General features: G+C 42.1%; 3 protein-coding genes across 3 annotated transcripts; 2 read left to right on the top strand and 1 right to left on the bottom strand.

The window, feature by feature from the left end:
• Positions 1–66: 66 nt before the first annotated feature.
• Positions 67–11,545, bottom strand: LOC106746085 (myosin-IA). Its single transcript, XM_014622282.1, has 15 exons — positions 11,457–11,545; positions 7,098–7,204; positions 6,626–6,821; positions 6,145–6,364; positions 5,812–6,024; positions 5,477–5,680; positions 5,175–5,373; positions 4,504–4,673; positions 4,162–4,422; positions 3,488–3,732; positions 3,222–3,384; positions 2,768–3,100; positions 2,178–2,368; positions 1,837–2,085; positions 67–1,432 (listed from the first exon to the last, which is right to left on the bottom strand). The coding sequence occupies exons 1-15, from the start codon at positions 11,543–11,545 to the stop codon at positions 1,219–1,221; spliced, it is 3,054 nt and encodes a 1,017-aa protein (XP_014477768.1). The 3' UTR covers positions 67–1,218.
• Positions 11,546–12,140: 595 nt separating this feature from the next.
• Positions 12,141–16,101, top strand: LOC106746087. Its single transcript, XM_014622285.1, has 3 exons — positions 12,141–12,559; positions 14,208–14,451; positions 14,571–16,101. The coding sequence occupies exons 1-3, from the start codon at positions 12,346–12,348 to the stop codon at positions 14,653–14,655; spliced, it is 543 nt and encodes a 180-aa protein (XP_014477771.1). The 5' UTR covers positions 12,141–12,345; the 3' UTR covers positions 14,656–16,101.
• A 245-nt stretch (positions 16,102–16,346) lies between these two features.
• LOC106746121 (ankyrin repeat and zinc finger domain-containing protein 1-like) lies at positions 16,347–21,115 on the top strand. The gene is made up of 12 exons (XM_014622347.1): positions 16,347–16,662; positions 16,865–17,071; positions 17,146–17,492; positions 17,726–17,840; positions 17,944–18,089; positions 18,488–18,713; positions 18,793–19,068; positions 19,144–19,344; positions 19,603–19,885; positions 19,972–20,113; positions 20,227–20,400; positions 20,529–21,115. The coding sequence occupies exons 1-12, from the start codon at positions 16,518–16,520 to the stop codon at positions 20,697–20,699; spliced, it is 2,433 nt and encodes an 810-aa protein (XP_014477833.1). The 5' UTR covers positions 16,347–16,517; the 3' UTR covers positions 20,700–21,115.
• The last annotated feature ends 3,304 nt before the right edge of the window (positions 21,116–24,419 follow it).

Here is a 24,419-nt window from a genome sequence, read left to right as displayed (position 1 = left end):
CACCGTCAAGTTTGACTCGCTAAAGTGACAATTAAGAGTGGTGTAACGAGAACAAGAGCCGGGATATAGTGTGAAGATTTCACTTTATTTTCTAACAATGGCACAATTCTCAACATGTCCTAAAACGCTTTGCGATCACAATGGTCGATTCGAAATAATGTAACTGTGTGTGTGTGTGTGTGTGTGTCATCTTCCTATAAATATATCGCGCACATTCGATAGAGCGAGATAGACTGGCTCCCAATAAATTGTCCCACCAATATTCTGTCACAAGAATTAACAAGGACTCTGTGGCAGTGTACAGTAATTTTTTCGCGCGTCAATTGCATCAAAGCAACACATGTGTATTTTGATTAACGTTACTCTCTCGCGTGGTATGTGTTTATATAGAATCTCTTTTATCCTAAGTACATGATGGAAGAATACAAAACTCTTTGGAAAATAATGTACATATATATAAATATGTGTGTATATATAACTCTTTCGTCACACGTATAGTGTCGCGAGTTTATAAGCACTGCGCGGTTAACATTTCTATAATTATATGTATCATGCTTGCGCGCGGTAACGTTTTTCATGTGTAAAAAATGTTTTAAAAAATAGTCCGATCTCTACGGTATAAATAGTAAGTAGAAGGCCGTGATAAACACGCACGATGCTCACGCTGGGGTCACGATGAGAAATTGGCTTCCTAATCGGCGTAGAAAGTCGGCGTCCGTTTTCTCCGAGAAACGTAAATCCGATTATCTTCCACAAGAATCATCTCTCTTTCTCTCTCTCGCGTATAATTTACGTGTACAGGTATAAATGCATTTCGATGCGAAAGAACTCACGTTTGGAGGTCCACACTTCTCGTCTCTTCGCGCAATTAAAATCTAACAATATTTATAATATTATGTAGTATTTACAAATAAATGCGTCGTGTGGAAATATTCGACGGTGCGGAGAACGAAAAACAAATATTTCTCCTACACGCCTGTACATACCACGCGATCGGCTCATGCGCGCGCGCGCGTGTGTGTATGTGTGTGTGTCATATAACTTGTACTGCACGTCTTTCTCTCGCATTTCCTCCTCTAACATCCAATAAGTATATTTATTATGCAGGCACAACGGTCGATAAAGCTTTAAGCTTCGATATAACATTAAAAAATGTATACCCGACACTCGTTAAGCAAGAGCATAACGTGTGTCGGCGATTGGACGGTTCATAGGACTTTAACTGGCCGTGCGAATATCCAGTCTTGTACTTGGGCCATTATCGATGATTTTCAACGACGCTGGAATGGCGTAGATGATGGTGTCACCGTCCTTCTTGAACGTGGGCTCGCTCACGTCGGACATCACTTCGACGCGCAATGTTTTGCTCTTGTTGCCTAGCATACACTTGAATCTTACGCCCACGGTGACGTGCAGATCAGCACCGCGCAATCTGCCGAGAAAAACGCAGATCTCATTACATACATTCGCGGCAATATACATTCCGATCAATTTTTGTTTTCGTTTTTTTTTCTTTTGGAATGACTTGCCATCTCGAAAAAAAACGCGGTCAATGTATTACTGAATAAAGTTACGCCTGATTATAAAAGTATCGGTCTTGAAATCTTCGCAGAAACTGTACGAGCTTATCGAGCAAGCCGATTCACCCACAGTTAACTTTCTTTCAATTCTTTTTCTCTTCATTGACTTGTAAGCAGAGCGACCGAATTGTTAATCTGTTCGAAATTGGATTTGGATTTTTTTTCATAGTGTAAACGACTCACGTGACATATGTACGGTTGGATTGGTTCAGATAGTATTGTCAAACGTTCCTTTACGCGAGAAATGATGACTTACTGATAGTATCGGTTGCTGAGTATGCCGACGAGCTCTCCGACCCTGTCGTCCTCAGCGTTGATCGACAGAACGAAATCGTTTCCGCGGTTGGAGTGAATGGTGATAAGCTGATCCCTCCCGGGCGACACACTCAGACCAGTGATCTCCGCAATCGGCACGCCCTTCTTCATACTCTTGAACTTGACATCGTCCAGTTTGTAGACAGCGTGCTCCGTCACCACCAGGACGCGGTCCGCAGGCTTGTTGAATCTGCGTCATTCGTCGCGTTATTAACATTATGTTCCTCGCGAAATTGCGAAATAATATTAGTTTTTCGTGATATTCGTGGCAAGATGAGAAACCTGTTGGTCTTCTTGATAAACGCGCTGAACAAGACAGCCTTGAAGTGGTCGTTGTTTCGTAGATTGTTGATCGATGAATTGAAAACATCGTTGTGCCGATTCTCGTCCTGCTTGGACAAATAGTTTCCCTCCCATCGGCGATCTTGGCCCCAGTAAGGTCGCTTCGAGCGCAACACGGCGCCTGCTGCCATCTAAAGAGAAAAAGAAAGTAAAGGCGACTAGTGAAATTCGTTTTCATTGCGCGTTTCTACTAACGTCGATTAAACCTTAACCCGAATTGAAATCTCTTTCAAGAGAGTTTAAACTCAGGCCAGGGTTTAAACCGACATAGGTAGAAACGGTCTTAAGGTGACTTTCACTAAACTCAAATTAAATTCGACCGATGAATAAGAATTGCCAGTCTCCAATTCCGTAATTTGTCGTTCAATGACAATCAAAAAGTTATAATCATATCTGTGTTATGCGCACATGTTAGATGATGGAGCAGATAATGGTTGGCCGACGGCAATTTCAAATCGTCGATTCGATTAATCCCGAGTTTGGTGAAAGTCGTTCTTAATTCGACTATTGAATCGAGCGCGTTCACGTGCCTTCAGTCGTAGCTGCGGCCAATCCTCCCGTGGAATCACCTTGAGTACCATCCACGCCCACCATCTGGCGTACATGTTCTTCAGAGCGGGCATCACGTTTCTCACGGCAAAGTTCTCCGGCGGCCAGGGCAGATGCTTGCCGTAGTCCCGCATCTTCTTCGCAGTCCTGAACGTCTGCTCCAGCTTGATGATGTAAACGCGCCGCTTGTACTCGACGTAGTGCTTCATCAGAACCAGCGCGGCCTTCATCTTCTTGTAGTTCTGACGGCACAGGTATCCTCGCCATTGCTTCTGCAGGAGCACCACGATGCCCGGTATCAACTCGCTGCGAGCCTGTGGGTGTAATGATCAACGATAGCATAAGGACACTCGTGCGATAAGCGATTTGCATCCGTGTGTGAATGTTGCAACAAATGTAACTGAGTCGAATCATTTTGTACTCGCGCAGGCTCACTTTTTCCAACGCGAACAGAGTTTGCGGCGAGCGAATGAAGATCTTCGTATGGCCATACATGACGTCGTTCGAGAAGTGTTTCTCGTCCATCAGCGTGCGCACACCGTCCTTGTCGTCGCCACCTCGGAAGTTCGGCCATGTGTACTGTGATATCATTTTGTACCTGGCAGGATCAGATTTCTTCGTGAACACCAAGAGATTAACTTCGTGTCGCGATAAGAAAAACGCCGTTTAGGACCGTCCGAGTCCTTGAAAAGCCGGTTTACCTTTTCAGGAATCTGTCGTATCGTTGTCTGTACACGAAACCGGCGCGTCTCACCAGTATGTTCTCCACGAGACCGAGGTATCTCACTTGATGATTCACTCTCTCTTCGTCGAACACCACCGGGGACTTTACCTCGTTCGGTTTTATGCATCTCACGTAGAAAGGCTCTTTACTCGTTAGATTTTTCACCAGCTCGATCATGGAATTGCGGAATAACGTGCCAGCGGTGTAAGGCCTTCTTGTCGTCTAAAAGGATTCATTCATAGTCCACGATCAGTTTAATTTAGAAACGATCTTTAAAGTGGATCGATCGAATTGTGCAGCTGCAGCGTTAATACGCCGAATGACGTGGTGATCATTAATGACCGGCATTGTCATACTACCGTGTCTTATTAAATAACATATAACATATAATTAGTTGTAGCAAGCCTCAAGCTTTTTTTTTAGCTTTTTGGTGTAAGCATTAACTTGTAACATAATTTCTAGCAAGAAGCGTACCGGCGCTATCATCGCAATTTCTAAATGTTATTACGACTTCGGCAGCGCGGGAAATGCTTTTTATATAAAAATAATATTTTATTACTTAAAAAAGGCTGAAAGGCTTATATCCATCGTAAACTTGGACTTAAAATCATTGAGACACAACTCGCTGTGCTCTGTGTTCATCTGCCGTACCTTTAGAATATTCTGCGCACCCTCGGGCCACATCTTACTAATCAAAGAGTTATTGCTTTTATAGAGCAGACGTTTGAAATCTTGGAAGAGGGTGTCCTTGTTCTTGTCGAGGAAGCCGTTGATATTGTAAACCACGTCACCGGCGTAGTGCTTGATTTTAAATTCGATTTTATGTTGCAGTCCTTTGTCCATCGGCTTCAACTGTCGGGAGCTGTAGTGCTTGTGATCCGCTAGCTTCTTGTCCATCGCGTCGAGTAGCATCTAGAAGAAAGGGATCCCGTTTTTTATTCCTCATGCTCATCTACAAGTTCCACCCAATGGAAATCTCGATTTTTCACATACCTCATCGGTGACTTTCCCAACGTTAAGGCAAGCCTCATCCATGATCGCTATCATCCCTTTGTGAGATTGCTCGACCAATTCGCAGATGATTTGATTGTTAAAATACTCAATGTGTTGCCAAGCTATCCCCTCCCTCTGGTACTCCTCTTGTTCTTGTTTGAGAACCAATTCTGCGGAAGAAAAAGTTCGATCACGGCTCACATTCTTTCGTGTTAACTCTCAATCTTCTCGTCGAATCGATGCAAAAAAGTTCGTTTCGTTTTTTAGTCAAAATGTATATATAATGTTTATTTATTTTAAAAAATCAATCAATCAGGTATGCGCCATTTTGCTTGACAACCTGCCAGTGGCGAATTTATATAGAAACTAGTGATATTGAACTAGTGATCATGGAACACAGGAAGGGGACTTCATTTCACTCATTCTTTTTCACTTAGAAGCTTTTTTTTATAAGTTTCTCATTTACTTCTAAGTTAGAGGCCCCTAAAATAGTATCAGCGTCAGGCCCCGTAAAGTATTGATCTCTCCAGTAGCTGCATGATTTTGTAGAAATTCTAGGATTTCTGAGCAAAGAACTGATTGAAACGCGGGATGAACTACTGCATCGATCAACACGTTTATCAACCGACCACACGAATGTCTTCGCGCTCACACGTCAGCATTCAGCTCACCGATAAAGAGTTGCTGCAGCTTTTCGTTGCAGTAATTGATGCAAAATTGCTCGAAGCTGTTTGCGTCGAAAATTTCGAAGCCATAGATGTCCAGTACTCCGATCACCGTTCCGTACCGCTTCACGCTGTCGAGATCGTTCACGTTGATCGAGTCATTGACGCGTGATACTATCCACGTGAACAAGCGCTCGTATATAGCCTGAAACATTCATCTCTCTCACAATATGCGATGACAGATGCAGAACAGCGAATGGATCACGCGAGAACTTCGAGGAATGAAGAAGGGCTCATAAGATTGCTACCTTCGCTAAGGCGTCTCTGCCATACTCAGCTTCTATCAACGTGTGAGTCTTCTGCATGACCTCGCCACCGGCCGCTATGACTCTCTGCGAGAGGGCGGTGCTCAGGTCCCTCGAGCTGATGGAGAATAAATTGGCGGTGTCGTTCAAGGCGGAATGATTTTGCACCAAAAGCTTGTCGTCGTCCAGCCTGAAGGTGACGTTGCCCTGAGAGGAATAAGAAACGAGTTATTGTCAAGAGGAAAGTCGACAGGTAATCTCGGAAAAGAGTGAGATGAACGAAGCCTCATCGAGCATAAATCTGCCGGTTGGAGGGGATTAAATTGCACGTCGATTACCAGGTGCAGGATACCGGCGATGATACTCCAGACGGTCTGTATCTCGTTCGGCGAGAATCCGAGCATGGACATGGCGCTGTTCACGGTCTTGTAGTCGCTTCTGTCGGAGGTGGGCGCCTTATTATTATTTCCGTTGCCGATGAAGTAGTAGGCCGCCGGGTCGCGAACCAGGCGTAATTTGTTCAACTCGGGCTCGCCGCAGCCACTTAGCAGCTGCAATTTACGCGTAGATCCGTTCGTGAGCGTTTTAATCGCGACTTCGTTGCGTTCGACTTCAGGCAACGTCGATAACGCGAGGAAAATCGGAAAGGACGTCGTTCGGACGAACGATACCTGGTAGAAACAGTGAAAATTGCGTTCCCCCTTCTGCTGGTAGACCACCCGCGACTTCTCTAAGAGGTAATTGGTCACGTGTCCGCCCACGGGGTCCCCCTTGAAATCGAAGTTGATGTCCATGTACTTGCCGAAGCGCGACGAGTTGTCGTTCCTGTTCGTCTTGGCGTTGCCGAACGCCTCCAGAATCGAGTTCGACTGGATGAGGATGTTCTTGACCCTGGAATGTAAGAATGTGTCATTTCGGACGAGGCTGAATCAGTGTCTTCGCCGTGAGACGAGAATATCCTTCTCGTGTATTTTGCGCGCGACCTCGCCTCACGTGACATCGCGCAATTGTGCATTTGAATGCAAGATCTACGATCACGTTTGTAGCCGAAAAAGAAAAATATGCTAGATCGTAATCTTATCGTTTATAACACTCGATTAGATAGCAATGTCGATAAGAAGTCCCATTCGCTCTAGGCGTGCACGCCCGTACCTCTCGATCTCCTGTTGACCGCTCAGATTTGTAACGGCAGCGATATATTTCATAATGATTTTGCTGGCCTCCGTTTTACCGGAGCCCGATTCGCCGCTTATCACTATACATGTGTCCCGGCCTTGTTGCTTCATCTCTTTTTGCACTGCGTCCGCGATCGCGAAGATGTGCGGCGGATTCTCGAACAGCTCCCTGCCTGAAAGCAAATTTCCAGAATGGAGCAGTTGATTTTACGAAAATTACGTAGATGCCAAGCATAAAAAAGAATTATAAAAATCTAAGAGTAATAAATTAAATCTAACATCTAAATTGTAGCTTGGCGTAAATAAAATTTCAGACAGCACAAGCTTCTGAAAAGAATGTCCAAGAGACACTTAGAAAAAATAGGATGCCTTCTAGACGTCTTTAAAATGTCATTTGAAAGTTAACGCTGCCTCCTTTGAACATGAACGTGAATATCACCTGATCATACCTTTGTATTTATTAATTTGATCCGCATCGTAGATATTGGTGTATCTGTAAGGATTCACGCTCACGCACACCTCGCCGATGTACGTGTAAATCTTTCCTCCGTTGAATCTGCAACATGACAGATCGACGCATATACTGCACGGCAGAAGAGACTAGAAGAGAAAGGAAGTACCGCTTATTAAAGTAAAACGGAATTACGCAGATTGTATGGCAAAACGACAAAGCGCTTTCTCCGGATCGGGAAATTCCTCGTTGATAGTTTTCTGGTCCCGTGAGAGCCACCAGTCGACAATTCACGCTCCTTGACGACGGGAGATAAGATATTTGTCGTCGCACAGAAGATTGGCTTGGAAATTATCGAGCCATAATGACTCACTCGTCCTCACTTTGTGGACAATGTAACGCATTTGCCGCAAGTAAACAGCTTATACAGGTTGTACCCTAATCTCCGGCGAGGAGTAAAAGTTATCCGTCGGATTATCTCTGTTTGTTTCTATACCGGGCAAAATTTTATCGCTATTCATTTAGCGTCACGTACGAGAAGTGCATTACAATCGCGCGACGAAAAAAATTTCGTCGGTATAATTGAATTTTTCGTTGCCTGAGGACCACGTGAAAACCCGGTCCCCCCCCTAGGGAGACAGAAAAATTCCTGTAGGAGATTTCCACTCGATCAGTCGTTCTCGGTTGTCTCAACCGAGTTGTAATCCAGCTGAATGTTCACGCGAGTGTTTCTCAGACGTGCTAACAAAGAGATTATAAAATACTTGAAATAAAAGTAAATATCCGCGAGTATATAAGTTCATCATGAATATATTGAATTTATTCAAAATATATTCTCAATCTTAAGAGTTAGATGTTTCAATCGAGAATATTAAATTAAAACGTCAGAAGTAAAATTTAGATTTATTTGTATCATTTAACCGAACTTAACTTTTTTTCGATACGGTTTATAATACTTTTGAAAAGAAAATAAATTCTTCCTTCGAATAAACGATAATGAGCTTTTCTAATATTGGTGATGAATATATTTTAATACCGCATCGAACAAATATTCTTTATACAAGATAACCATTAACTTAAAATAAGAAAATTAAACTGAGTAATTGCTTTTTTTTTCTTCGCAACATACACACACACACACATGTATAATATTTTTCTCTGTGCAGGAACTGAGTTTTTTTCTTTTCCACAAATGCCCCGTTACAAGCGTGATACGATTGTAATTAACTGGTTATAATTATCGACAGCGTAGGCAGTCTCGCGAAAGTGACGCGGGCATAATCCAAAAACTATGTAGCGACGCGGCGATGATTCATCGGCGACCGCGATAAGAATTACGCGAACCGCCTGTATTCGTCGCGTGTATCCTAGGATGTGTCTTCGCACGCTCATTCTTCAACGCACGTTCACCGTGTCGCGCGTATGTGTGTGTGCATGCGTGCGTGTCTGCGTGTGGTTACCCTGACTTCTCTTCTTGTCACGCGTTGGCGTTGGGGACGATATCAACGTGAGCCGTTGGCCGGAATGGTGACATAATCGATAAAAATAAAAGTTCGCCCTACATATCAGTTACGAAGACGTTATAATAATCTGAAGATACACGGAGTAATTTCACGTGCACGGAAGAGACAGTTTCACGTTTGTGTAAGTGGATTTCCCGTTGTCCGGGGACCAGACGAAAACTCGGTTGTAGGAACAGGAAGATTCCTGCAGGAGATTTCTGCTCAGTCAATTGCTCTTGGTCCTAATCGAGTTGTAATGCAGCTTAACGTTCGCACGAATGTTCTCGGTAACGCGGTAACAGAGATACTGTTTCTCGCGAGTTTTCATTTCTTGTTGACCGAGTCTTCATCTGGCCCTTCTTGAGTGTTGCAGGAACTCACATTTTTTTTCTTCGCGTCGTCGTGTGCGCGTATATTCAATGCCACGTCGAGGTACAATCGCTAGATTTTGGTTTCTGTACGCGAGTATTGGGCCCATACACGTTCCCTTGCCCCTTTCTCGTGAAAGTTGCAGGTCGTTTAGCGAATGGCTGGGGTTGTCAGCGGTTTCGTTGAAGCGTAGAGAAAAATATATCGGGCGAACCCGTTTGATATCCAGTTAGGAAAGGAACTAACAAATTGTCCACGAAGTCTTTCGAAATGACAGGCCTATAATTATACAGCGAAGCCGAGGGAGTCGGTAATTCCACCAAGAAATACTTTCTCGATCCGGGTCATTATAGCAACATAGTTGCGATAAGCGGAATAATTTTACGAGCGGAATCGCAACTATGCGTTTTGTTCGGAGCTCCCTCCGGCGACAAAATTCGATACAATATCGCAAAATTCATCCGAGCGCTTCACGCGCGTCTGCGAGTCTTTTTAGCGCATGATGAATCAGAGCGCGTCATTCATCCTTACATATGAGTGCGTTTCTTCCGAGAAATGCGTCACACGTGTGCGTGTATCGTTGAGCTTGGGGTGCCGCGATTGAATCGTATCCAGATCCAGCGTGGGCAACTTCGCAAAACGTCGGTAAAGAATACACGATATTCTCGCGGCAGGTTTTCCGTCAAATCGGCGTAACGTAACTCACACGCGACACGCGTTCACCTGTAAATATAGAAATGTGAACGTTTCGATCTTCGTTCTCGACAGAATTTTTACAACCTTCGCCGTCAGAAAAAATAAATAAATAACGGACAGGGAAAAATGCACGGAAAAAATCATTTAGAGAGACAGCAAATGAGCTTAAGAAATCCTGTATATGTTTATTTATTTACTACGACAGCATAAAATTTGCCTTCAAATGATCTTTCTCCGTGTGCGGGTAGATTAATACCCCGGTTTATCGTCAATTACATCGTTACGCCGTCCGCGAGACGCGTTGCGGTGACTCCGCGATAAACGCGTGCAACGTATTACGCGAGTACTCTCACCCGTAACAGGATATCGTTTCCGTCATTCACTCGCGGTGTGATGTCTGTGTTCAATTCCACACGCTCTACGATATGGACGGGCGCAACAGCTTCTCCAACAGGTGTAGCAGCGTTTCCCTGACGTGTCCCTTTCTGCGGCATCGAGTTTCAATTTCGTATCGCGTCTACGTGCTTTTTCAGGATAATCTCTGGATTATATATAAATCCTTAAACATTTCCTAAGTTTACTCTTTCTTTGCTCTTTGTAAATCAAATTACTGTATCGGCTTTCCCATCTTCTTCGTACTGTTGTAAAGACGATTTTAACCGCGAGTCTTTTCTCTTGATCCAAAATGCCAGAACTCTGCAATCCATCCAGGTTGCAACGACGAGTCTCAGGTTAATCGCGCTAATCTTAGGTTGACGAGTCGCTGTTTCTTTTTCTTTAGTTCCGGATTACAGTTTCGCTCACGGAGAGACAGAGGAGAAAAGAATTAACTGCGGTTAGCGCCAATTCGCGCCGGTGCAATCGGCTCTTATTACTGTCATCTAGAAGCCAGCTACAGCCAGATCTCCGTTGCAACGCGGTGTACGCTGCTCATTTGCAGCTTATTACAATCTTCTTCTGCTGTAATACAAGGGGAAAGTAACGTTGAGGCAAAGATAATCACTCTAAAGTCGGATATCTCGCGTTTCTTCTTCTCGTTCTCGTCTGGTCAAACCGTTCGTCGACGAAAAAGGCAACGGACTTCGTGTCGTTCGCAATCGACTATTCATAGAGACGGCCTGTCGCCTACCAAAATGAATCGGCCAAGGTTGTCTCAATGGAGAAACGACCTCGTACACGTCTCCTCCGATAACATGTTTGCCGTCAACGGGTCAAGTTTAAGTTACACGCTGTAAGGACAAACCGGAATGCGCTACACTAGATAAACGTATTTTAAAGCGTTGAAGTGTACGAGGAGATAAGAAGAGGGGATAGTGGAAGCGAATGTTATTGCATTTCCTTTACGCTTATCAATCGAAAGTCACTCGAACGCAGTCGCGTCGTTTATCTAGCATGTACGCGCTCCGTTCACCCAGTTTTTCCCCCGTAGATGCTCTTTCCACCTCCGGCTTTCTCGAGGGAACAAGCAGAATGAGAGACGAACCGGCGGAAAATAGCGGCCGCTATCTACGAAATCGCCCACGTCCTCCTAATAATTTTAAATGCAGAAAGTGCAGAAGAACGCAACCGAAAAGGGCCCGCTAGCCTCTTACCACCTATGTTCAGGGTGTTGCGCGACCACCTGCTGATGCGCAGGCCACGCCCTCTCGCGGGAGCGGCGACGAAGTGACCGCGAAGGATCGCCGCAGCGGGACGCTCCCCGCCGTCACCGTCTACCTGTCACAGCGTCCACGATTCCGCGGATCCCCGAGTCGACCGTCGGACTCGCCGCCGGCTCCGCGCATACGTACCTCTTCTTCAGGTTCTGCACCACGCTCTCGACGGTGATCTCGTCCAGCAGCACGAAGTCGCCGATACCGACTTCATCGTGGCTCGCCATCCTCTTCTTCTTTCTCTCTCCCCCTTTCTTCCCGCGGGTCTTCCTCTTCTCGCTCGTTCGTCACTCACTCAATCACTCACTCGCTCGCTCCGGGTAAGTACTCGTCGGCTAAAACCGAGAAACAACCACACAACCGTCCACCGCACGCGGCTGACTCGCGCGTACTGACGGTTGTCGAGGCGCGCGTGCGCCTTCAGCACCAGCGGCCAATTTCGCTATCTCGAACGCGCGCGCAAGTCGACCGAACGCAGTCATCTTCAGCCCCCTGCGCTTCTCGCGCCCCTCGCGGCGCGTCGCGCACTCGTCAAGGGACGCAGTGTGGGTGTGGGATACTCAGTACCGTAGCGACGTGTCCTCGAAGCTTCCGGTGATTTTTACCTGTGTGTAATTTATATATATCTGATAAGTGAAGTATTCCGGTGTATTAGCAGCATGGAGCAGGTAAGATTACGGTCGATAATAATTTTAAGCGCGAATTATAAGGAGAGAACGAGAGAAGATTCATTTTAAACTAACTCACTAGCTACGTTTGGATCTGTTATCGCTGGAAAAAAATATACGAGGATTCAATCAGCAGGTGGTTAATCAGATACGTTCCTGTCGCGGAAGGCCCTACGCATGCGCACTTCCGCCGAGCGTTAGTGTGTGTGTGTGTGCATGTGTGTGACCGTCGCTTGTTCACCTTTATAAACGGCACGACTTGTCATTCGCGGATGCGATCACAGGCCGCACCTGCGTACGTTGTGTGTACGCAGTGAGAGCGTAACGTACGCGCGACCGTTGGCTGTTCTCGGCACGAAATGTTCTCGACGACGACGGCGACGACGATGTCCCAAAAGATGAGGATCAGCGAATTCCCAATGGGATGGACGGACGACAACGGCTGTTTTGTCGCCCCTGTCGAAGAGCCGGCGACGTTCTGGAGGAAACTTAGTGTAAACGAGTGGACGGTCAGCGTATCGCTCTTCCTATTCTCCCTCTCGATGACTCTGGGGAAGCTGTATTTCAATTACGGTGAGCGATCACGATAACTTGGTCGTAATTCTTTTTCTCACTCAATGTTACGTCGAGGAAGTTACTCCCGAAGGTGACGACAACGCGAATTGCGCAGCAGCTCGATCGAGGTTGAGGTTAGAGATTATTCAATGCACGATTGTTTTGTCGCTTTGCTGAAAAAAGACGCTCCCAGCCACACGCTCGGTGTTCCCTCTCGGTCTCTCTCGTAAACGTGTACCAATGCGTTAAATTAAATTTTGTTCGCAACGACAAAGTCGTCAATTAGACGTACGCGTCTCTCGTGATTTGTTCGTTTATTTTTTCTTGCTTTTATCAGACGCGAAACTATCAACAATGTTTATCAACAAGGCGAATCATTTCATGAATAACACTGTTAAATTGAATTTACTTGAAATTGTTCTAAACAATTACGTTCCTCAATTAAAGTCAACAATGAATTGTATCAATCGAAATTTATAATGTTTTCATCAAACAAGCATCATTGTTTTTATTCATTATTTACACTTGTATCATTAGGTGTCTTTTTTTTTTTAGGTACACTTTCTACATCTGATTGATCCGCTTTCATTTTTCTCTCTTTGATATATGAGTGTTACTTATTTCATACTCAAGAAAGTGATGATATAAGTATTCTCATTGAAATCAGAAAGTACTAAAATTGATTTGGAAAGTATTGAAGTATAGCTGAAAAGAAATTTATATGCCCGAGACGTTCTGAAATGGATCCACGAGAACAACGATTCGTACATAAGCTACTGTATAGTAATTATTATCAATAAATATGTATCTCTCCATTGTTAATTGCATGTTAATTCTTGATACATTTTTGTCAAGTCCACTGTTTGTTTATATTAATTCCACAAAATTACACCACTATATCAGTTCCTTTGCTAAAGTCATTGCTCTGATCTCAATGTGAAAAACTAATGTAGCATGATATATATATACATACAAATATATATAATATGTAATAAATGTCTTGTGTTATTTTTTGTAAGTATAACATCATGTGTCAAAATCAAAATAACCCGTGCGCCAGCGCCAAGTTTCCGTAAATATTAGCTCTATCTTTCGCCGCTTCGCCCTTTGCATTGCATTCCAGATGCGGAATTTAAACGCGCGAACCGTGAGCGCGCTTTAAAAGCGCAGACGGCGCGCACGTGCGCGGCCGTTCTCAAGCTGTATTTTTGTTACGCGGCCTATTTGCACAAGCGGAATACATTTTTCACGCGAGTCGGCGATCCTTCCTCCCTCAAGCTCCTCCGCGCACACGTGTTCGTGTATATGCGAGAGGTCTGCGCTGCCCATGACCGAATTTACGAAGGCCGCGTCATCGCCCGAAAAGTACCAGATTTTTCTTACTGTCGCAACACTGCGAGAGACAACGGCGAGAGGAGCAAAAAAGGAGAGAAAGAAAAACCTGAGTCATCTCGTCGCTTCTTGCATTGCTCTTTATTTTGTTTTTTTTCTATATTCCCTTAATTTAAATCAATTATTCGCGACCGAAGAAGAGAGAGTACAGCTTTGCAAATAAGAAAAAAACGAAGCTATCTCCAAATAGTCGTTCGAGCTTTTAATTTGGAATAAATGTTCGAATCTTGTTAGGAGAAGTGGCTGGCTGAATTTTCTCATATTTTGCCCACAGGAAAATATTCGTTGTGGCAAATTGGCGATCGATTGCTGGCGAAAAGCGGGACATTCTCGGACGGCAATAATCAGTACGCGGGAACAGCTGCTGATATGCTAGTATTTTGCGAGAGATACCTGTGGCTGATAAAGGCGACATTGGGTGGGCTTGCGATAACAAGTTTCACTTGGTTCATCATTTACATGGACAGCAGTGTACCTGGTGTCAACCCACCGTCTCCTTTCTGTTCTTCCAGGCAGAGGTGAGCTTCGACCGTTACCTAAGTATCATTTAGTTATCTCTACTTTGCAACATGACAATAGAATATACACAACAATATTTATTTTTTTCATATCACATCACTTGGCACATGTATTTCAGGATCCATAGAGGTTCAAGGATACACATAAACTATTTAGTCGGTGTGCTACATGGAATATTATTTTTCATCTACATGTGTTTCTAACTCGACGGAGATGTGATTCGGCGGCCTAGGTAGCTTGAAAGATGGTTCTATTTTTGTCTACGTGTAGTATTTTTATTTATCTGCGTATTATTTATATCACCTCGTCGACAGCTGTGTTTATTTATGGATGACTCTCATGCATATGTAATATTTAGTAAGTTTTGAGTTGCGAGATTACGTTGGTGGATACACGAATGATCTTCGCATTTTGTGATTTTCCGTTGATCCTCATATTACAAAAATGATACAACTGGTAGCGTTCGTGCAAATAAATCGACTTTTTTTTTCTTTTAATTAGTTCAGAACTGAAAATGCAGAGTGTGAAAGCGCGGGGGGAATTTCTAAAATTCAAAGGACTTGTTGCTCTAGTTTTACACACTGGTAATCACATTAACGGTACTACGGTGCGCGGGAAGTGCCGAGCTATTATTGCAACCATGTAATGCGCAGTAACCAAAAACTTCGAAGTGGAGAACAGAACCCGTTGTTCCAAATTTAACACGATTAATGTGTTATATTACGACTTTGTGTGTCTAAGAGAGACTGATTATCTGATAGAATAATATATTTATCGATAAGTTATGGAATATGTAAGTGTTGCGCGAGGTACATCTAATTTCAATTTTATTTTATCTTGCGAGGTAAATTTTTTTACATAATACATATGCTATACGTATTTCTACACGTATATTCCTCCTTTTGCGTGCTTCAAAAATAACACATTATTCCCGATATATTATATCATGTCACATTTTAAGCTATGGCGCTTATTAACAGTCTATGGATTATATATATATCGTTGGAACGAGATATTTTTCTTCATTAAACAGCTACTGCGTACCGAGAATGTTGTGAGGAAAGTTCGTTGTTACTCGAGTAATGGAACTCGTGCTACTTATTTTGCTAGATATTTTACTCTCTGTGTAATATACGCTTCAATTATTATTATAATTTATTTGCTTCAATTATTAAATATATTTATTGTACACTTAATTTATTTGAATTAACGAATCTCGGAATTTTCGCAGCTTCGATATCAGGAATGTCACACAAGCTGGTAGTGACACGATTGTGTTTCTCTGTGCTTGTCACTTGGGATATTTCGAAGCAAACTGAAATCTGCGGTTCGATAGATCTAAGGAAGAGAAATGTAAATCAACGTATCAAAGTAGAGTAGGTGATTATCTGTATGACTTGCGAGGCGAGAAATTTACGTAATTTCCAATTGTGCGAGTATTACAAATGTAACAGCAAGATACGTTCTATTTTTCGAACTATTGATACTGATAGGATTAATAATGTTAAGAGTATATTCTCCACGAGATACTTGTTATTACTAACGGTCCAGTGATCGCTGTTGTATACAGCATTGTCCTACGCGAAATGTTTTCAACTTGAATCTGTGAAACGAAATTTTTCATCCAATAAACAATTAATCGACATCTCCGCATACACTTTTTGTAGAATTGCACCTGTCGCAACTTTCTGTAATATTTGTCTCTTCTGTAACATTCTTTCTCTTAAAGATGCGAATGTGAATTTTCGTTTTTTCACCGCTGCTCGATGATGAGAAAATTCTGAGTATGTATGCGTCTTCGTTCCGAAACGATTTCAAATCTGCCGCTCGTCAGGTACGCGCGCACAGTGGCGCACCGGAATCAAATGACGCGGTTACCGTCCGCTGGGGGGCGCGACGCTTCACGGCGCGTGAGGTGACGGAACGATCGGTAAACCCGTGCGCTGATCGTTTGTGATTCGATCTTTCGTTGAATTTCCGCGGACTATCCCTATTGTTTCCTGTCTCGCTACCGCGATCGCCTGGACATCTCACCTTCCCCGTCATCCGCTTCCAGAATTCGAGAATGGAGAGTGAGAGTCGTCAGGCCTGTCAAGTGGCCACAAAAGCGGTGGACCATCAGATCTTTAAGATACACAATCCAGATGACTTCAACCGGATTACCAGAGGGATCAAGGTTGCACAATGTATGCAATCGCGATCGTCCTGCGGTAAGTATGCCCCCGTCACAGACATCACGGGGCACGCGTTATCTTTGCGAATGAATTTATTTCATCTGTTTCATATCGCGCGAACACTTTGCGTCAATCGTCTGTGATATTTTATTTTACTGATAAACTAGCGCGATTCTCAACGCGTGAAATTCGTTCGTTCAAGTTTCACGAACAGGGGGGGGGCTTCCCCACTTTGCAGTATCTGACAGCGAGACAGTGCTGAGCCAGTTGGAGGAGCTGGTTGTGTCGGACTCGTTGAGTTGTTCCTTCTGCAATACCGTGTTCGAGGACAAGATGCAACAGAGACACCATTACAAACTAGATTGGCACTGTTACAATCTTAAGCAACATCTGAATGGTCTCAAGTCAATTAGCGAGGACAATTTTAACTTGCTGGTCGACGAAGGTATAGTCTGAGATGAAGTACACAGCGGTGGGCAGGCTTTAAGCGGGTGCGTCAGACACGTGCGAATTTTGTAGGCGTCGTGTCTAGTCTGTCCGGTAGCGAGACAGAGTCCGAAAATGAGGACGAAGCTGGTACTTCGGAGACTGGTAGCTCGCTCAATAATGACCAGACCAAGAGCGAGTTCGCGAGTAAAAATGACACGGTACCTATCAGCGAGAGGTCTGGCAAGACGGAGAGACAGGGCGGCAAGGGTATCGAGTTCATCTCGGACAGTTCCGATACCGAGTGTAACGAGGAGATGTTCAAGAAGAAGAAGCTACAAGCTCTGTTAGCCATTGCCAGCCGTCACTCGAAGGTATTCTTTGAGAACGAAGACGGCAACATATTCAGCATCTATCGATGTTTGCTGCACCACAAGAAGGTCCGTCCTCATCATTTAGATCGCCTTTCAATTAATCTTTCCCCTCTTGCGTATAAAGCCACGTGTTATTGTAATAATAATTGTCGTTATTATTATTATTACAATATCGTAACTATGTTACGCGTGTCGGTATTATGCGCGAAATATTATCATGAAACTTGGTCTACTTTGTCAGAGTGTCACTCGGCGCGATCTATACTTGCCAGATCAGGAGAGATGCAATTACATTTTAGGACATTCCTGAAGTAGACAATGAGATGATCACTCAGGCATTGAACAGCGGTAAAAAGACCACGTGGACGATCATCATGGTCGGCGGTGGACACTTCGCCGCGGCTGTGTTCCAAGGTAACGTCGTCGTTGTCACAGTCCGAGGATGAACGTCTGAGACGTATATTTCGATGAATGTGCACTATTCGTCGTGTCACCAATTCGCTCTCGCGTGTCACAGACGGCGAGCCTATCGTGCATAAGACCTACCATTCTTACACCGTGCGTGCGAAACAAGGTTTCGCTCAGAGCTCTCGTACGACGGGCAACCACCAGAAGAGCGCCGGTGCCAGTCTGCGGAGATACAACGAGGCGTCTCTTATTCAGGTTTCCCCCTCCAGTCTTTCCGCAATTCTGTCGGGTCGATACAAAACCTCATTCCGTTTCTCAATCGATTCTTTGCTCGGAAATTCCCGAATTTCTACGAGTAATCACGCAGATTTCTGACTGACGGCAGGTTATCGAACGAAATCTGCGCAAACTTGATTGATTTTAAAGAGCAAATGTCCCGTACGTATTTTTTTAATTAGAAGAGACGCAACGAACTTTCGCATCAACCCGATATCTTACGCGATTTCTTTTATGTAATAGCGCGTGTGCGCGTTACGAAGCGAATAAATTAATAGGCAACGCGATCGTTCGGATTGATCGCCGTGAGAATTATTTCACACAAGCTGTTGAATACAATATAACATTGTAGTCGTTGGTGTTTTTGTTTTTTCCAGCATGTGCAAGAGATACTGGAGTCGTGGTCGACGCACATCAGCAATTCGACGCTGATTTTGTATCGAGCGGTCGGCCCGTTTAATCGCACGGTGCTCTTCGGCGGCAAAAATCCCCCGTTAGACAAGAACGACTCCAGACTGAGACCGCTGCCGTTTCCCACACGCAGAGCCACGTTTAAGGAAGTGAAGAGAGTGTACGATATACTGAGCACCATGGAGATTTACGGTGAGCGAGTCACACACACCTACGATCTCACCGGTTGATTCGTTTGATTCGCACGCTCCGATGTGACACCGTGTTCCAGGCTCCGCGGCTAACTTTACGGACTGTTTTCCTAACTCGCCACGACAGCCCATACGCAAGAAAGTCCCCAAGCCGGAACTGATGGACGAGATACCCGAGGGAAGCATCGGCGCTGAGTGTCAACCTAATGTGACACACAGTTGTACCAGTAGTTCTCAGGAAGGCGATAAAGTTAAAACTGCGGCCCCGCAGTCCTCGCCGGAGAGACAACACAAGAATTCGCGTTCGCACATAGACAGAGCGAAGCCGAGGAAAAGTCCGATTCGTCCGTTGCCAGGTACGCGTCCCTTTAGGGGAACAATGGTCCGGAAGCAATGTTGTTTCCAGTTACGGAGAAACTTCGTTTTTACAGATATCGTCGCTAGACTAGCTCAATCCTCTTCTTCGGAGTCGGAAGTGGACGAGAATTTGCCGCTGAGTATTTCAATAGTTGAACAAGACTTGGAGATAGAATTTAACGAACATTTATTAGCCTTTCAAGACACTGTGCCAAGGTATATGAAAAATAAGAAAACTCGCCGGCAGAAGAAGAAGAAAGACGCGAAGAAGGACGGTGAGTATCGCTCGTTCGGAAGAGAATTTACACATTGAGAGTTGATCCGCGAAATTTTGTGAAGCTCGCCGCGAGATGGTTCAAACGAGGATGCGATAGAAATACCGTTTGAACTGCACGAAATGAAAGAAGACGGCTGCGAAAAAAGAAACGAAGAGAAAATTTTACAAAAAATGTCTTATTGAGCGTCAATCAAGAGAATTAATTGCGTTCGACCAACTTGTCGTTTAAAAATATCTTATGTTGTACCATATCCAGCCCAGCTAATCAACGAAGTGTTGTCGGATGCTAAAATAAAATTGTGGACCGCGTGCAAGCTGGGGGATAACGATCTACTGTCATCGGCTATCGACGACCTGTTGGCCGAAGTTAAAAAGTGCGAGGAACTGGTGGAGCAAATCAAGGACGACGACGTTAACGTCGAGTGCAATAATCCTCTGGTCAGCATGCACGACGTGGCGAAGTTGGTCAATGAAATTAACGAAGACGGTAACACTATGTTGCATTTGGCGGCGCTCGGCGGACACTTGAAATTAATATGGTGCGTACCGCTAAAATTCATTCGTCGTTTCATCAAATATTACACTTGGTATGTGTTATTTAGTAGTATCGATGATTTGTTCTCAGGCTGCTGCTGGAAATTGGATCCGATCCCTGTAACAAGAATAAGAAGCTGCAGACACCTTATGCAGCTGCGAACGATAAGGAGACCAGAAATATGTTTAGAAGGTTCATGGCAGCTAATCCGGAGAAGTTTAATTACCAAAAGGTACGTGTTGGATCCTGCATTTTTTTTTTCTTGCATAAGGCGAAAATGTTCCAAGAAAGTAACGTTATTCTATTTACGAGAATTCCGTTTGTTCCATGAATGGTGTTCGGCAGTCTCAAATACCCGGGCCGCTCAACGATGAGATAGAACATGAGCAATTGGAGAAGAAGAGGCAGCAGCGGAAGATAAAGCGTTTGAAGGAAAAGGTCAAAAGGAAGGAGTTCGAACAGAAGAAGCAGGAGGAAGACGAGAAACAGAGATTCCTCAATCTCAGCGATCGAGAAAAGGTATCACGATCTTGTATATCGTGTTACAACATTATATTGCAACTTGATTGATACCGGAACCTCCAGTTCCGCTGCTCGACTATTGGTTCGATATCTTACTTGCTTTTCTCCCGTTTCTTATTTTACAGAGAGCATTAGCCGCGGAGAAACGTATGTTGAACCAAGGTTACGTGATGTCGCGATGTTTTCAGTGCGCTGTCGACATGACCGGTCAGGTGCCTTTCGAGTATAATGCCAATCGCTTCTGCTCCATGCCGTGTCTCAAGGAGCATCGTCTTCACAATAAATTTGTTATCTGATGGTGTATCGTGTATAGCTAGCGAAACTTTTGTACCATCAGTCATGCATTCTTGATTGAACCGACGATCACTCAGTTCCCGGAATTTCGGCCGCAGAAAGGGGGTTTTTGTGAGGCAGTCCTCTTCAAATGATAAAGAGGCTTTGGATTTATGGCTCGGAATATTAAATGGAGTGCGCCAACAATGGCGACCGTAAGGACAAATGTACGACATCAGTACAATGATTTATATTATTGATCTAGATGTACCGTTAATTAAGCATGTAAATTCTGAGCGTACATTGTAATATGCGGTATATTTATTGCCTGAATTATATTTTATTCTGTATCTATGTCGAATATTACGTAAGTATGAAGAATGTGAGAATTGTAAAAGAAAATTTTTATAGTATACATTAAAAAAAAAAGTACATATTACGTATTTACAAGCAAACTCGAGTTTCTTTAGTTATTTTATAGATTGTTGTTCTGTATCTGTACATACAATCGTTAAGATGGCTGCTTTTGAAATAGTCGCTTGTCGAATAATCAATAATCATGACGGATACATATGTATTTCAAAACGGGGGCGTAAATTCTTATAGATGACGTGTCCTACACGTCATTTTCTGATTTTCGGGGGCGTAAATTTCTAATTATTCTCGATCCAGGCTGTGTTCGAAAACACCACCGGGTTGAGTGGTATTTAATCGACCAGTTGGAGTAAAAAGAACCAAGATTTCTTTATCATAATTAGTTAATTAAATATATCATTTTACTTTCAGTGTGTGTATATATTCTCGAATGCAGCCCTAGTAAATGGTCCGACATCTTTTTTTATCTCGACATTGGTAGACCTGATTGTGGATTTTCTGTTGCATGAAGTCTCTCCGAACTCAGTTTGATTTTGGCTTCTCGGAGGAGGTGGTGTAGGAGGAACGCTGCCGAACTCTCCCGTAACTAAAAGTAAGAAATAGGTCGTAGGAGACGGCCCATAGCCACAATTGAAAAGAAGAAGAAGTGAGAGAAAGACAGAAAAATATTAGTTTATCGCTCCGACAGATCCACCATTTTTATGCATCACAGTTCAGTGCAACGAGATACATATGTTTTCTGTCGAACTAGAAAGACTGGTTTCCGCCTGGCTCGTATAAAATCTTCAGCGGCGAAATATCTACCACATCATATGAATCAGCAATATTACAAACGTACAGAACGTATATAGAAATTTGTATTATTTGCATTATTGTTTAAGTGGCCAATTCCACATATGGACGCCCGACCGATCAATCATCCGTCAGCCCCCAGTTATGTATATGAATAACGCGCTCTCTACGCGAATCTTTTAGCTTGCTTTATTTATAACATCTGCGATCTAAGCGCAAGCTACCAAAGGCATCAAACTAACAGATATAGCTTGAATGCCGTGCATATGTCGTAATTAGTACGCGATTCCTGTATCAATTTTGATACTAATTTTAATGGTTCAAATAAAAAAAATCTTTATTGCCGTCCCCACGTGGTTGCGAATGTTAAGCGGGAAGTATTGGAGTGAATATTGTAAGTTTTTACTGTACAAGATCAAGTCCTTTTGTATGTGTTGATGTTTACTGCAATTTCGTTTTTATTATTGTATTTATATAGTAAGATGTTGATACACGATTGAAGTGTTGTTTATTTAGTTTGCATATCATTAATCAAGACCAATACAAACTTAACCTAAAACCTTTGGTTTTGTATGTTTATAAGTATGATAGCATGTATCTTTGGCATAGTAAATATATTGGCCACATTCTCTTTGGGTACTCATGTGCTGTAAACATAATTCTATCTTCCTTTGACATATAATAGACAATAAAGAATGATGCTTACAGTGTGTCAGTACTGAAAGGGAATATAGTCATTGTATGTTAAACATGTGTCTAAAGTACATTGAAAATGATTCATCATAAACTAACTTCCGTTTATTTTTCATTACTTCTTGTAGTTTTTACATTTAAGTTTCTTATGTACTTTTCTTCTAGAGTTGACAAAATATAGCTCACAATTCGAAGAGCTCTCCCATAGACACTGAACAAATAAGAATGACAATTAAATTAATCAAAGAAGGAGTGATAAGTTTGAAGTCTCTAAATTAATGCATCATCTTCAAAATTAAGATATATGTTCAAAGTGCATCACGACGGAATGATGTACTGGAATAAAATTCGTTTCTTTAAAAAGAATTAAAATTATAGCGAAAATTATATATTTTTGTTGGCTGAAAGAGAGAGAGAGAGAGAGAGAGAGAGAGTATATTTTATGAATAATGCCAGGAAATAGACTGTGGTGCAGTAAATGAAGGTAATAGCGTTGGGTGATTTTTAAAACATCAAAAAAAAGTGAAAATATGGCTGAGGTATACAATAGGTCCCCCCCCCCCCTACAGAAAGGTAAATCTTATGATTAAAGGATCAGAAGGGTTTCAGACTATAACAATGGATTATATATTTTGATCTATGTGTGTATACACAGAGAGCACGTTCTTTTTACAAATTATAGTATCCTCTTACGCACACTTCGACTCTCGCTAATACTTGACATATTTAATTGTGCATTAAATGTCACACACACATACACACACACACACACGTGTGTGCACGCACGCGCGCACCTCCATCCCTTCCTTCAGACAGACATACAACGCACTTACACAAGGTGTTCATCGTAACAGTCTGCTGCGCATTTTTCGAAGTATTTGCAAAAAAACAACAAATGTACGTATATGTCTGTTTCGAGCGACCAACGTATTGCAGTAGAAAAAATGTCGATAATCCTTTGCCCTATATCCTTTATTTTTATAATTTAGTAGATTAATTATTAGTAGATAAATATAATTAAGTGATTAAAATCACCTTGAATTTTTAAATGGGACGATACGCGCGATATTTTTATTATAATATTGTAGAGAATATATCAAGATAAATTCAACGGATCGAAGTAGATATATGTATTAGGTTGAGGAATAAGTTCGTAGCGTTTTTATATTTTCTTTTGTTTTACAACGATTTTTTTGCTGTTTGACAAAGTGTATAATATTCATTCGATAGAGCTCTTTCTGCTCTACAAAACTGTGCTAATCGTCTTTTTGAGTAATTTAATTTTTTATTACTTTTGAGGCTTAGAAATGGAATATCCAGGAAGTAAAAAGCAACATTTTCGACACCTGCTCTTCTTCGCTTTTCATNTATATATATATATATATATATATATATATATATATATATATATATATATATATATATATATATATATATATATATATATATATATATATATATATATATATATATATATATATATATATATATATATATATATATATATATATATATATATATATATATATATATATATATATATATATATATATATATATATATATATATATATATATATATATATATATATATATATATATATATATATATATATATATATATATATATATATATATATATATATATATATATATATATATATATATATATATATATATATATATATATATATATATATATATATATATATATATATATATATATATATATATATATATATATATATATATATATATATATATATATATATATATATATATATATATATATATATATATATATATATATATATATATATATATATATATATATATATATATATATATATATATATATATATATATATATATATATATATATAT

This window comes from Dinoponera quadriceps, unplaced genomic scaffold (assembly GCF_001313825.1).
Source record: "Dinoponera quadriceps isolate SergipeBrazil2010 unplaced genomic scaffold, ASM131382v1 scaffold1782, whole genome shotgun sequence".
Lineage (NCBI taxonomy): Eukaryota > Metazoa > Arthropoda > Insecta > Hymenoptera > Formicidae > Dinoponera > Dinoponera quadriceps.
The sequence above is the reverse complement of the archived record's forward strand: the minus strand, read 5'-3'. Positions and strand labels throughout refer to the sequence as shown.

Coding starts and splice junctions, on each gene's coding strand:
- LOC106746121 (XM_014622347.1), top strand. CDS start 16,518: ATGGAGAGTGAGAGTCGTCAGGCCTGTCAAGTGGCCACAAAAGCGGTG. Junction 16,663..16,864: donor GCAATCGCGATCGTCCTGCG/GTAAGTATGCCC, acceptor CCCACTTTGCAG/TATCTGACAGCGAGACAGTG. Junction 17,072..17,145: donor TAACTTGCTGGTCGACGAAG/GTATAGTCTGAG, acceptor CGAATTTTGTAG/GCGTCGTGTCTAGTCTGTCC.
- LOC106746085 (XM_014622282.1), bottom strand. CDS start 11,545: ATGGCGAGCCACGATGAAGTCGGTATCGGCGACTTCGTGCTGCTGGAC. Junction 5,681..5,811: donor TCGCCGGTATCCTGCACCTG/GTAATCGACGTG, acceptor TATTCCTCTCAG/GGCAACGTCACCTTCAGGCT. Junction 2,369..2,767: donor GGCCGCAGCTACGACTGAAG/GCACGTGAACGC, acceptor TTTTCTCTTTAG/ATGGCAGCAGGCGCCGTGTT.
- LOC106746087 (XM_014622285.1), top strand. CDS start 12,346: ATGTTCTCGACGACGACGGCGACGACGATGTCCCAAAAGATGAGGATC. Junction 12,560..14,207: donor GAAGCTGTATTTCAATTACG/GTGAGCGATCAC, acceptor TTTTGCCCACAG/GAAAATATTCGTTGTGGCAA. Junction 14,452..14,570: donor TTCTGTTCTTCCAGGCAGAG/GTGAGCTTCGAC, acceptor CATGTATTTCAG/GATCCATAGAGGTTCAAGGA.